The sequence below is a fragment of the Bombus bifarius genome, unplaced genomic scaffold (genome assembly GCF_011952205.1).
Source record: "Bombus bifarius isolate JDL3187 unplaced genomic scaffold, Bbif_JDL3187 scf7180000008199, whole genome shotgun sequence".
Lineage (NCBI taxonomy): Eukaryota > Metazoa > Arthropoda > Insecta > Hymenoptera > Apidae > Bombus > Bombus bifarius.
The window spans coordinates 1,554,007-1,566,168 of record NW_022884505.1 but is presented as its reverse complement, the minus strand read 5'-3'; the positions used below and the strand labels follow the sequence as shown (position 1 = coordinate 1,566,168).

At 28.7% G+C, this 12,162-nt stretch overlaps 3 protein-coding genes across 3 annotated transcripts; 1 reads left to right on the top strand and 2 right to left on the bottom strand.

Moving 5' to 3' along the window:
• Positions 1 to 108: 108 nt before the first annotated feature.
• On the bottom strand, positions 109 to 5,490 carry LOC117210212 (RNA polymerase II-associated protein 1). Its single transcript, XM_033453016.1, has 8 exons — positions 4,926 to 5,490; positions 4,223 to 4,838; positions 3,646 to 4,150; positions 3,403 to 3,572; positions 3,115 to 3,274; positions 2,753 to 3,032; positions 2,503 to 2,606; positions 109 to 2,421 (listed from the first exon to the last, which is right to left on the bottom strand). Exons 1-8 carry the CDS (start codon positions 5,397 to 5,399, stop codon positions 1,086 to 1,088), a joined length of 3,645 nt encoding a protein of 1,214 aa, XP_033308907.1. The 5' UTR covers positions 5,400 to 5,490; the 3' UTR covers positions 109 to 1,085.
• Positions 5,491 to 5,847: 357 nt separating this feature from the next.
• LOC117210215 (26S proteasome non-ATPase regulatory subunit 13) lies at positions 5,848 to 8,023 on the bottom strand. The gene is made up of 5 exons (XM_033453021.1): positions 7,863 to 8,023; positions 7,665 to 7,778; positions 7,220 to 7,546; positions 6,795 to 7,127; positions 5,848 to 6,711 (listed from the first exon to the last, which is right to left on the bottom strand). The coding sequence occupies exons 1-5, from the start codon at positions 7,976 to 7,978 to the stop codon at positions 6,444 to 6,446; spliced, it is 1,158 nt and encodes a 385-aa protein (XP_033308912.1). The 5' UTR covers positions 7,979 to 8,023; the 3' UTR covers positions 5,848 to 6,443.
• Positions 8,024 to 8,992: 969 nt separating this feature from the next.
• LOC117210213 (SID1 transmembrane family member 1-like) lies at positions 8,993 to 11,953 on the top strand. Its single transcript, XM_033453017.1, has 9 exons — positions 8,993 to 9,175; positions 9,254 to 9,543; positions 9,622 to 9,772; positions 9,836 to 9,919; positions 10,008 to 10,322; positions 10,390 to 10,939; positions 11,009 to 11,274; positions 11,377 to 11,586; positions 11,666 to 11,953. The coding sequence occupies exons 1-9, from the start codon at positions 8,993 to 8,995 to the stop codon at positions 11,951 to 11,953; spliced, it is 2,337 nt and encodes a 778-aa protein (XP_033308908.1).
• Positions 11,954 to 12,162: the final 209 nt, after the last annotated feature.

The window sequence follows — 12,162 nt, the reverse complement described above, 5'->3', positions numbered from 1 at the left end:
CCAAACGAAGATATATTGCCACATTATTACGAATATAATGAAAGTTTAACATTATTTACGAGCTATATATATCGTTAATTGATTGGGAATTGTTCTAAAAAACTTAACTTCTTTCATTTGCCTGCTATATTTCATTGTAAAAAAAATGTTATACAATTCAATGTGCTTAAACACGAAACTTACTTAAAGCAATATGATGATAACTATTGTGCTATTCAAGGCACGTTTAATTAATATTACAGCATAATTACGATCATTATTATTATACTTACACCTATTGTGTTCCATGATCTTCACAATTTTTTTTTTTTTTTATTTGAATAACTTGATACGTTCCAGAGTAAAATCGAGAAAAATTATAAAAATTATATTTTTTTACACACGTGTAATTTTGTTACAGTTGTTATTCTTTACTGTTTATGTAGTTTTGTTACTGTCATGTAACTTTTGTTTCAATTATATGAATTTTGATTTACGTGATGTTAAAGCTTCATTGTTTAAATTTTCGCACAATATTAGATGCATCGTTATGTTAATATTATATTGACTCAAATATTCGTAATCAAAAACAAACGAATGTGAAATCTTTAATTATAAATGCTAATTTACAAATGGTGTATATCCATACATATATGTATGCATGTATACTAGTGTATAATTATACACACATATTTGCATGGCCATACAAGTACACATCATAAATTATAAATTCCTAATAAAATATTAAATTCTGATTACTATACTTTTCTAATTATAGCACTGATTCATTGCAAATTTTGGCAATCAGCGAAAATAACCAAACAGTGCCTCTATACTTTGCGTAAATATAAACACAGATTGTTCCTATTCTTTATTCGCATAATTAGTTTTTTGTCTAATGACACTGATATCTGTATATTTCAAAACCGACTGAAATAAATTATTTAATCCTTCAATCATTTATTTAATACTGTTAATTATAGAATATATTGACAAACATACATACTTCACATGTGTATTAAACATACATACATATTTCACAAATTATACATATATTTTCTGACTTTAAATTAATAATTTACTATAACATTAATTATAATCAAATTTTAAAATGTAGGTTGTTGATAATTTAACAAAAGAGTAGCCAAAACTTTATCGGGTATTTTTTCTAATTGGGTTCTCATTCGTACCGCTAATTTGTTTGATTGTTTCAAGTACATAGCAGAATGATGTAATGCAATTGTATAAGGAATAGGACACCAGCTTTGTTTAACAATTCCCCTAACAAGCGCTGTTATATAACTTTCTATTAAAGATGTATCTTCCTCAAGAGGATAAAGATATTCTTTTAACGGAATAACTAATTGTTCTAATGGTAATCTAACATATCGAAGCAAACCTACATGTTCCGACCATAACAATTTTCTATAATGAACATCGTGCCTTTGCGCAATTGGTACCAATAAGGTCATTGAAAAACCATAATCACCATAGGAAGTTGAACAAAAATGTTCACACATCGCAGTAAACAAATCGGTAAAAGAACTAAGTCCTGGCAAATCTATTGTAAAATTAAGCTTCTTGTAATTATCTTTTAATAAAGTTGTCACGGCTCTAGTAAGTAAAGCAGAAACATCGTTACTTAAATACAGCGTCTCGCACAGGTATATAAGTACCAATCTACTAAATCTCAAACTTTGTGACAATTTTTCAACCAAATCTGGTAGTACTAATTCTAAACTCAATACGGCTAAGATGACAGCTTTATCATCATCGTTACATGCATTATTATTTCTACATTTTGTATAAATATGTACAATAGGTAAATAAAGCCAATCTTTAGGCATTGCCGCTTGATCCCATTTACCGTCTAATTCTATATACCGTTCGTATAAACCAGATATATCACGACTTAAATTCAATTTAATATCTCCAATATTTGAATTCAGATTTAATTTCTCTAATTCATTCGTTACTATCTCCAAATTTAATTTTTCCTTTGCTAGTGAAACTCTAAGCATCTTCTTTACATCGGATGGACAATCGGCAGGTAAAGATGACACGAGTTTAATAGCAATTTTCCAAATAATGTCCATTGTTTTATTATCTAATTTATCCTTAACAAAAGTGGTTGCATTTACTATAGCAACTAAAAAAGACAATTCAGATCTTGTATACCATGATCTCTCTAAACACCAATCTGTTGTTTCTAATCTTCTCAAATACCTATAGACTTGTGGAAGACTAAGTACTGCCTGAATTTCTTCTATGAAAGAATGATCAATGAATACATTTAAAGTTGTTGCAAGAAAGGGCATACAAGATTGGTGAGATACAATATGTTGCACTTGTCCTTCATAGGTTAATACTCCCAGATGAGGCAAAGCAGAAGGCTCACGCTCAAGAGCTAAAGAACAATCGCTTAACAAATTTGAAGTAGAACTGCAAAAATTAAAACGTTGAAAATTATTATAACACAATATTAATATAATGTAATTTTAAAAATGTTTAGCATCTACTTACTTAAGTTTAGAAAATACTTGCGATCGAGATATGTTCAATGTTTTAATCGCAGTACTATCACTAACTGCTAATAACGTTTCTGCGATAAGTTTCGTATTTCCCCACTGCGAAAATAGTTTTTTATGTATAATATATTTTACGTTTAATATATGATTACAATTATTTTATATACATATATGGTTATTAAATATACGTATAATATAATATTTATTCATATATTTGTAGTATATTATACTTCAAATTAACATACCGTGAAATTACTTAAGGATAGTAGCTGTGTACTCCATTTGGACAGTAAGACCGATATATTTGCTTTTAGCGGCGTCAAGCAACTTGCAACAGCAATTAAAGCTGCTGCATATTCACAAGATAATTCAGATGCGCTTTGAATATCGTGATTACTCAACAGAAGCTGTAACTGTGACACAAGAAATAATTGTGCTCCAGTTAAACTATCCATGGCTTCTTCATGCAATAACAATGTTCTCCACAAACGTAAATTTTCGATGATAAGATTATAACTTCCCTTCCTATTAAAAAATTATGATTTATATATGTTATATACATTACAAAATTTTTTCTTATTTGTATTAAATTATAATAAACAATTACCCTGCATCACAACTGGCGTATGATATAATGCGTTGCATAATTTTAAGACTATTTAATTTTTTGGCAACAGATTTTCCTCCATAACAAAGTAAGATACGACAGAATCTAACTGCAGCCACTACTGGTACACCATACACATTATTTATATTATCTGTCATTGCTATAAATATAAAAAATATACTAATTCATTAGTATATACACATTATTTAAACATAAAATATATATATACACATATATATATTATAGTATCTCGCAAATTATAATATAGTATCACACAAATATACGAACCCAATGCATCTGTAGACAAAGGCATAAAATGCTCAATTATTGTTTCCAATAGATTTGGAGAATTTATCATTTTTAAGACAGTAATGGGCGAATGTCTTACAAGTCTAATTAGAATTTCTAATGCACAAGTTACAGCAACAGGTGGTGGTCGTATTTTATTCAAAATGTAGCTATAAATAATTTCAATTATCTTTTTAATAAAAGTTTTCGTAGCATTTGCATAAATAGAATTATTAAAAGTACCTAATTCTTAATAGTATGTCAGTTCTTAATAAGGCAGCAATTGCATCTAGTTGCACTAATTCATGATCTTTTAAATTGCTTATATCATCGACATCAGTTTTTGGTGTTGCTAAAACAGGTTCTTTATAATTTCGAAAACCATATAGTCTGTCCAAACAGACTTCATCCGCTTCGCTATATAAGAAAGCTCTTAGTGCTTGTAAAGTTGCTGTGATCACAGCTACTGAGGTTTCATCCAAAGAAAATCTTAATAGTAATAGAAGATTTTTCTGACTTAATGCAGTCAATGGTGCAGGTTGTAATGCTTTATCATACCAGCCCTTGCGACTTTTTTCTATAATATTTGCTAATGTTGTAAGAGCTGTACAGCGTTGCTGTTGTGCCGATGAGCGACTCAGTTGCAATAATTCTTGTAAAGAATAACCAGGACGTTCGGGTTCCTCTCCATGATGATGGAGACCTTTTTCAATAGGTACATTGTCGTCTTTGTACGCTAATAATACACCTATTAAAAAAAAGTTTATTTGTATATCTATAATAGATTCTCTCTTATATACATTAGCATTTGGATATTTACCATTAAAGTCAAAACGAGCATTGTATGGTTCCTCTGGAATAGGTTCATCTTTCTTTTCAGGTATATTTTCCATCCATTTTAATTTTTCAGGCTCGAGAGAATCCATATGCACCCAACCCTTCTCTTTAGCTTGTTGCAACAATTCTTTTGAAGGTTTGGGTATATCTTGTTCTAATTCATCTATCTGCATTGGTACGACATCATTATTCTGGACTAAATCTTCATGATCTTTATTAGGAATTTCTTCTGCAACTAACTTTTCTGCATTTACAGATTTTTCATTTTGATCTTGAACTTTGCCATTTGATGTTTTATTGTCTTCTGAAGCTTTATTTACTTTTTGTTTTTTATTCCTTCTATTTTTTAAAAATTGTATCAATTCTGGCTTTAAAGTCATCTCAAGTTTACTTTTTTCTTTAAGGATATCCTCTTGAGTCATTTGGCTTAATCGTTCCAAATTTTCTGTATGTATTTCATTTGCCCATGATCCTTCTACAATAACACTACTATCTGTATTACATAAAGGTTCAATCTTTTCAGATTTTTCTATTTTATTTCTAACAATGCTTTTAGGAGAAATGTCATGCAAAAATAAACTTCCATTCTTATCATTTTTCTGAAAAAGTAACAAAATTTAAACATTTGAATGTATTTTTCAAATATTTCCATTATATCTGTTATTACAATAAAAATATGTGATTACCATGTATTTAGACACGAAGACTTCAGGAAAACCATTATTGGAACAAAGAAATTCCTTTTTATCAAATTCATACTTGCATGTATCATATTTCTTTTCAATGATATTTCCTAATATTATCGATGAAGATGCTATTTGCATATTATGAACAAAATTCTTCAATCCAGGGTTGAGATTTTTCCCAGCTTCTTCTTTAATCGCAGGATTTATAACATCACCACTACTTTGAGAAGTAGACACCCTGTCACGATTTCTTAATCTTTTTGATTCAGAAAATTTTGATCTTATTTTGTTAGAATTTGTTTGACTGTCAGTAGCTACAGCAGAACTAGTATTTAAAAATGTTTCAGATCTTCTTAAATTAATCACTTTGGCTGATGGTTGTTGCTTATTTCTTAAAAATTCTTCTTGCATACGAAACAATTCTTCTTCGCTATCACTTGGTTTAGGTCGTTTCATAACTGGACTGTCGTCCATTGTTTTAAAATTTATTTAAAACCTTAAAAGTTGTAATTTTTATATTAAATTATCAAGTATTTTTAGGTTATTCTAACCTAAATATCATCGATAGTTTTATTAATTACAATATTTAATTGCTTAATATATTTTATATTGTGAATTTATTTCATCCTCATCTACAGGATTTTAAGAATTAATATATTTTAATAAAAAGTTCTTTTATTTTAGTTGGATAACCTAGAAACACGGAGTATAATAAACAAGTATTCACAGAATGATACGATACACAGTTATACACAGGTTAGGTTAGTATACACAGGTATACATATGTATATATAACATATATTTTGTGAATTTTATTTTTCTCGCGAGATCTTTTGAACTTATATTTTTAGAAAGGAACACAAACTACAATGTAAAAGTAATATGTGTAAAAGTAATATAAATACTTACAATAGGGTTACAATTAAAATTATAGAAACTTTATTCTAGAAATATCTTAATGCTAAAACACCTGTTTCTATATACCTATTCTTTTCTTATGCTTTCATATAAATACATAATATGTATATTTCATGATTGTGTTGATGGATATGTAGGAGCAGTATACTACTGCAGAAAATTATTAATATCTAAAGAATATGTGAACAAGCAAGAGAAACGCTATAAATGTTAATATATGTTGTTATTATTAATATTTCAGTCATAGTACAAAGTCTCTGAGCACAAAAAGTTCAAATAATTATTCTATAGAAACATTAAAAATTGCATTAAATTGTTCTGTGTAGGATGTTAAGTTAAAAATAAATTTATATATCTTTTTAATTCGTTTGTAAACAGCATCATAATTTTATATTTGAGAAACTGTATCTTATACGTCCTTTTATATTAACTCACTGACTTATCACAATGAAATTAATCTTATACATAATTATTATGTATTTATATCAATTGTAGTAAATTACATTTTTTATTTTTAAAATGATGGTAAGCCAGTGAGTTAACAAAGATATGAAAATAAAACTTACAAACAAATCAATGACAAAAATGTTAAACCTAATATTAAAGTGTAAGTATCTCTGACGCTCGAGACTCTAATAAACGTTCCATTGAACTAACATCTTTACACCAGCCATCAAGTCGTTGAACCATTCCAGCTATTTGTGTACGATCTAATACACGAGGCTGTACCCATGTCATGTTTACTGTTCCTGCCACTTGATCAATAGCACCACGAACTAAACCTTGAGCTAGAGCTTTCATTACTAATAATTCTACTTCACCAAGAGGCAAACGAGTTTCTTGAGAAATTTCCGCAAATGTTAATTGCCTATGACAAAAAAAGTTTATTTAATACAGATTGTTTTACATTATCTGGTTCCTTAGTACTTTTACAATAAGCAATATACAAACCTATTATTAGCTTGCCTTTTGAAAGTCATTTCCATGAGGCATAAAAGAGATATTTTTTGTCTCAGCTTTAACTCCTGTGCAGCTAAATCAGCAACTTTGCTCCATTGTGGCTTTAATTTTTCAAGTGCAACAATGTCACCAGCATTGAAAGCTTGTAATAAATCAACTAACCAAGAGTTTGGAGTACCTTTCAAGGATTGTAAAACTGGATGAGCTAACAATTCTCCAAGATTATAGACTCCTTCACCTAAAAGTGCAGCCAATCCAAGGAAAAATGCATGCTGCTCCTGTTCTTGTCTACTTAGATTATTTAAATCAATACAACCCAAGTATCTGGAATATGAAAATAAGTTCAAATAACATGTATGGATTACTTTTGTCATAATGAAAATGACCATTGCTCCAGATTATAAGTATAATAGTACCTTAAAGCAGTACGATAATATTCAGCATGTTTCCCTTGAAGACGATAAAGGCGACTCGCTAATAAATAAAATCTACCATGAACTGTTGTAACACCATCAGCATTATCCAATATAGCCTCTACTTCCTCTATAATTTGTTTTGCTTGTTCTTGATTATTTAACTTTTCAAGCAAGATCTGTCCTGTGAGAACTTTACACAAAGCAACTGCCTCATTATTGCTTTTAACTTTAGATTCTGTTTTTTCCAAGAATTTAATTGCTTCTTGTTTATCTTGAAACTGTTGTATTACATACGCTAATATCTCTACCAATGATAAAGGATTTATCCTAAATAAAAATAGGAGAATAGTATTACAATACAATGATAATCTGAATTACTATGTAAGTGGAATAAGTAAGGTTATGAATTAATATTTCGAAAAAAATACGTATATAATATACTTACTTGTTTTCAAAAGTAGATAAAAAGTTTATGTATAACTGTACTAATTTATCTCCCTTCTGAAGCGCTGGATTTTTAACAAATGTTTCTAATTTAAGTGTCAATTGATGCCAAAGCCTGCAAGTCACCGGACGATGAAATTTAGGTAAACATTTTTCTATTGAAACATGCATGTAATGCAGAATATTTTACAAAATATACCTTTTATTGTATAATTCTTCGAGTTGCGCCCATTCTGTAGCCAATTCTTTGTCTGCAACATTTTGATTTTGACTTAAATATGTATTAACATCTTTTGGTGCCACGGATACCGCCATCTTTAACAACAATGACTAAAGCCGAATCAGTATAATGAATGAGGTTGTTCGTTGTTCAGCACTCATTCTGAGAAAGAATAATATAATATTTTATACAATATTTTATTAAAACTGTATGCATTTTATTTTATGATACTTAAAAATATATAATAAGATTTTTCATTGAAAAACATTTATAATTTGTTACAATAAACATGGAATTAAAATAAATACGACACATGAATATAAATTTATTATTTTTATGAAAGACGTAAAGTAATTAAAATGCTGTATGTTTTGTTAAAAATTCGAATTTATATAATTTTACTATTCTTTAGTTCACAGTGGCAAAATATAAAATTTATGTTGTAATTATTTATTTGAGTTCTTGTGAAGTATACTTATATTATTTATAATTGTATACAAATAATTAAATCATTTTTACGTTGAATGATTAGACTTTTAATTTATAATACGCACCAGTACTGCATACTAAACTGTATTGAAAGTTTATGCAGCAGCAGCAATGCAATACAACCTTTAAGCTTATAATTTATTCAAACCAAATGTGAAAAATTATTGGAAAATTGATGAAATATAGTATCCAATGAAAATAATTAGTATTAAAGTAATTCAAATCACAGCGAAATATTAATTTTTTTAAATACAGATTCATTGATTTATTTGATACATAACATTCGATATAGAGTTCAAGAATCGTAACTATGGTTATCATACTTGTGTGATGTGAATTAAAACGAAGAGTGACATATTATGTATGTATTATAGCATCAATATTGTGAATGTAAATATGCGACAGATAGCTATGCAGAAGTATCTGCATGGCAAGTTATCTTTAAAAAATTATTTGTCAACGGAATTATGATTCACAATTCATGTTGACATAAAAAAAAAAACATACTTTTGTGTTGTTAGTTTTATAGTTTCAAGATAGTTAGAGTCGAATAAACTTACATATGTAGCTTATGAAAATAGTGGTTGATATAATTACATACAAATATATAAATATTCAACATGTTGAGTATGAAGAGGATTTTAACCGTATTTGCTCTGTTATTATCATTTGATCTTCATCAAGTTATTCCTTTTCAAACTCTATCATTTTCTCCTATTGTTATTGTGGCAGAATATAAGAAAGAATATCAATATGTCATAAACACTACTGTTGAGTATGTGTTTTTATATCCTGTTAATAATGTAAGTATGAATAATTTTATATATGTAAGTTAATGTCATGATATTTTACCATAGTTTTCATGTATTATTTACTTGTAGGTAACTGCAAGAATAGTAGTTGAAAGTAATGCTACTACCGATCTACCTCTTATAGTGGTTGTTCGTCAAAAAAGAGAAATCCTATCATGGCAAATCCCCCTTGTAGTTCAAAGCGCATATTTTGATGATTTAGCATATAATAAAACAAGTCAAACTTTGTGTTCAACTAATTATAATCAAAGTAGACTAGAAGAGGAAGAAGAATTTATTACTGTTAGTTTGTCCACTGCTAATTATCAAAATATTTCATTTAAACTTAACATGACAAAACAGTACGATTTTTATATAAGGTATGTAATTATGTTTAGATCGTTATTGTAATAAAAAAGAAAAATTAGTAATTGTTTCATGTTTCCATTCTATGTCAGTCCTGGAGAAGAAAGAGTAGTAGAAATTTCACCATCCCAACCTATTTATTATGGTTATACTTTCCCAAGGCAAGCGGAAAGTTCTTCTGTGATCATTCGTGTTAGTTCCGATAGTGATATTTGTATGACAGTTTCAATACAGAATACAACAGTAAGTATAAGTTTTTATAATTTGTAAAATCGTATTATTATTAGTTCATATCTTCTTTTTTAGTGTCCTGTGTTTGATTTAGAGAGGAATATTCAATTTTCTGGTTATTGGCAAACTGTAAATCGACAAGGCGGTATAACTGTGCCAGTAAATATATTTTTGACTATAATATATTTTTTAAATATACCTTTTATGATAGATAACGAAATAAGATGTCTAATCTAATATCTTTTAGAAACAAGAATATCCATTGGGCTTTTTTGTGGTACTTGTAGTAAAAGGTGATGATACCGATTGTTATGGAGCTCCTAGTATGATTCCTGTACGGAATAAACGCATTAATTTAGCAATAAATGCTAGTATTACCAAACGAGATTATGTTATTGCTTCAGGAGTAGTAGTATTTATTATTTTTAGTTTCTGTATAGCCTATGTTGTAAGCATTGTGATATCAAAAATTAGAAGGGAAAGAAAAATTAAACAAGAGATATTACATCAAGAATCAGAGCAAATTCGTGAACCTATACCAAGCCCATCAACGGTAGAAGAGGTATCGCGATATACTAATTAAGAAATAAAAGAAATTTTTCTCATCACTTACATTAATTATGTTACAGTCTATTCCACACCCATCAATATCCATAGAAGATGATTCTTCACTGGATGAAGATGATATCGACTTAATGGAAGATGCTTTTTGTGATAAAGAAATAATACGAACAAAACTTGTGCTTTCCGTTTGCGATTTGGCTCGTAAAGATCCAAAGATTCTTAGACATAAATCTCGATTATATTTATATTATTTGATAACAGTTGCTATTTTTTATACTTTACCTGCGGTACAGCTGTTAATTACGTACCAACATGTACTACATGTTACTGGCAATCAAGATATGTGTTATTACAATTTTTTATGTGCTCATCCATTTTTATCACTATCAGATCTCAATCATGTATTTTCAAATATCGGATACATCATGTTGGGTTTTCTATTTATATTTTTAACATCTTCTCGAGAACATGATGAATTTGAAAGAGAAAAAAATAAATGTTATGGTATACCACAACATTATGGATTATTTTATGCAATGGGCACTGCGCTCATTATGGAAGGAATACTCTCAGGAAGTTATCACGTGTGTCCAAATCGAAGTAACTTTCAATTCGGTAAGACAAAAATTAAATTTTATAAATTTTTTTATAGTATTAATGACAAATATTATATTATCTATTTAGATACGAGTTTTATGTACATCATAACAGTGCTATGTATGATCAAGATTTATCACAATCGTCATCCTGATATAAATGCCCGAGCATCAGTTACATTTGCAATGTTAGCATTCATCATCTTCATAGGATTGTTGGGAGTCTTATATGGTTCAATATACTTTTGGGTTCTGTTTACTATCGTACATTTGCTCACTTGCCTTTATATGACTATTCAAATTTACTACATGGGGCGATGGAAAGTTAGAACGTTATTGATAAGAGTAATACAGGTAATTTTAGGCATTTGGTATTTGAATCTAATATTTTTCATTTTACCTTGATTCAGTTACTTCTACTAGGCACAGTTTATCATTGATTTTATAATTTTCTAGATTAGTAAACATGATGCCCGTTCTGGAATTAGATATTTCTTTCGACCTTTATATATGGGACGTTTTATTATACTTATTGTAGGAAATTTGTGGAACGTTGCTCTCGCAGTACTTGGGAATATGCACAGCGAGAAAAATTTCGCAACGTTTCTGTTGGCTGTATTAATGTCTAATTTAATTTTATATACTTTTTTTTATATTGTTATGAAGGTATGTACATATACACGAATAATTATACTTATGTAGTTTGTCTACATATTATGAATTAATTTACTTTGTGATATTTCAGGTTTGTCACAAAGAACGAATTCTACTTCAACCAGCGATTTATATTGTGTTATCAATCGCGTTTTGGGGCGCCGCTTTATATTTTTTTATACACAATTCTATCTCGTGGGAGCTAACCCCAGCACAATCGCGCAATTATAATAAACCCTGCATACTCCTAAACTTTTTTGATAGTCATGACATTTGGCATTTTTTGTCTGCTTTAGCAATGTTTTTTTCATTTATGGTATTGCTTACTCTAGATGATGATCTAATTGATGTGCATCGAAGTCAGATTTCAGTCTTTTAAGGACAATGACACGAACGAAGAGAGTATCGAGAATTTTTATGTCTCAAACGATATGACTGCATGTAATATATGTACATTTGAACTTGGTATCAATGAATTAAAAATAGTATAAAATATATATATGTATAATTATTTAGCAACTATTTTGTATTAAATGTCTTATTTCTGTTAAACATTCAGGTTCATAAAATTTTTTATTATCTACCTCT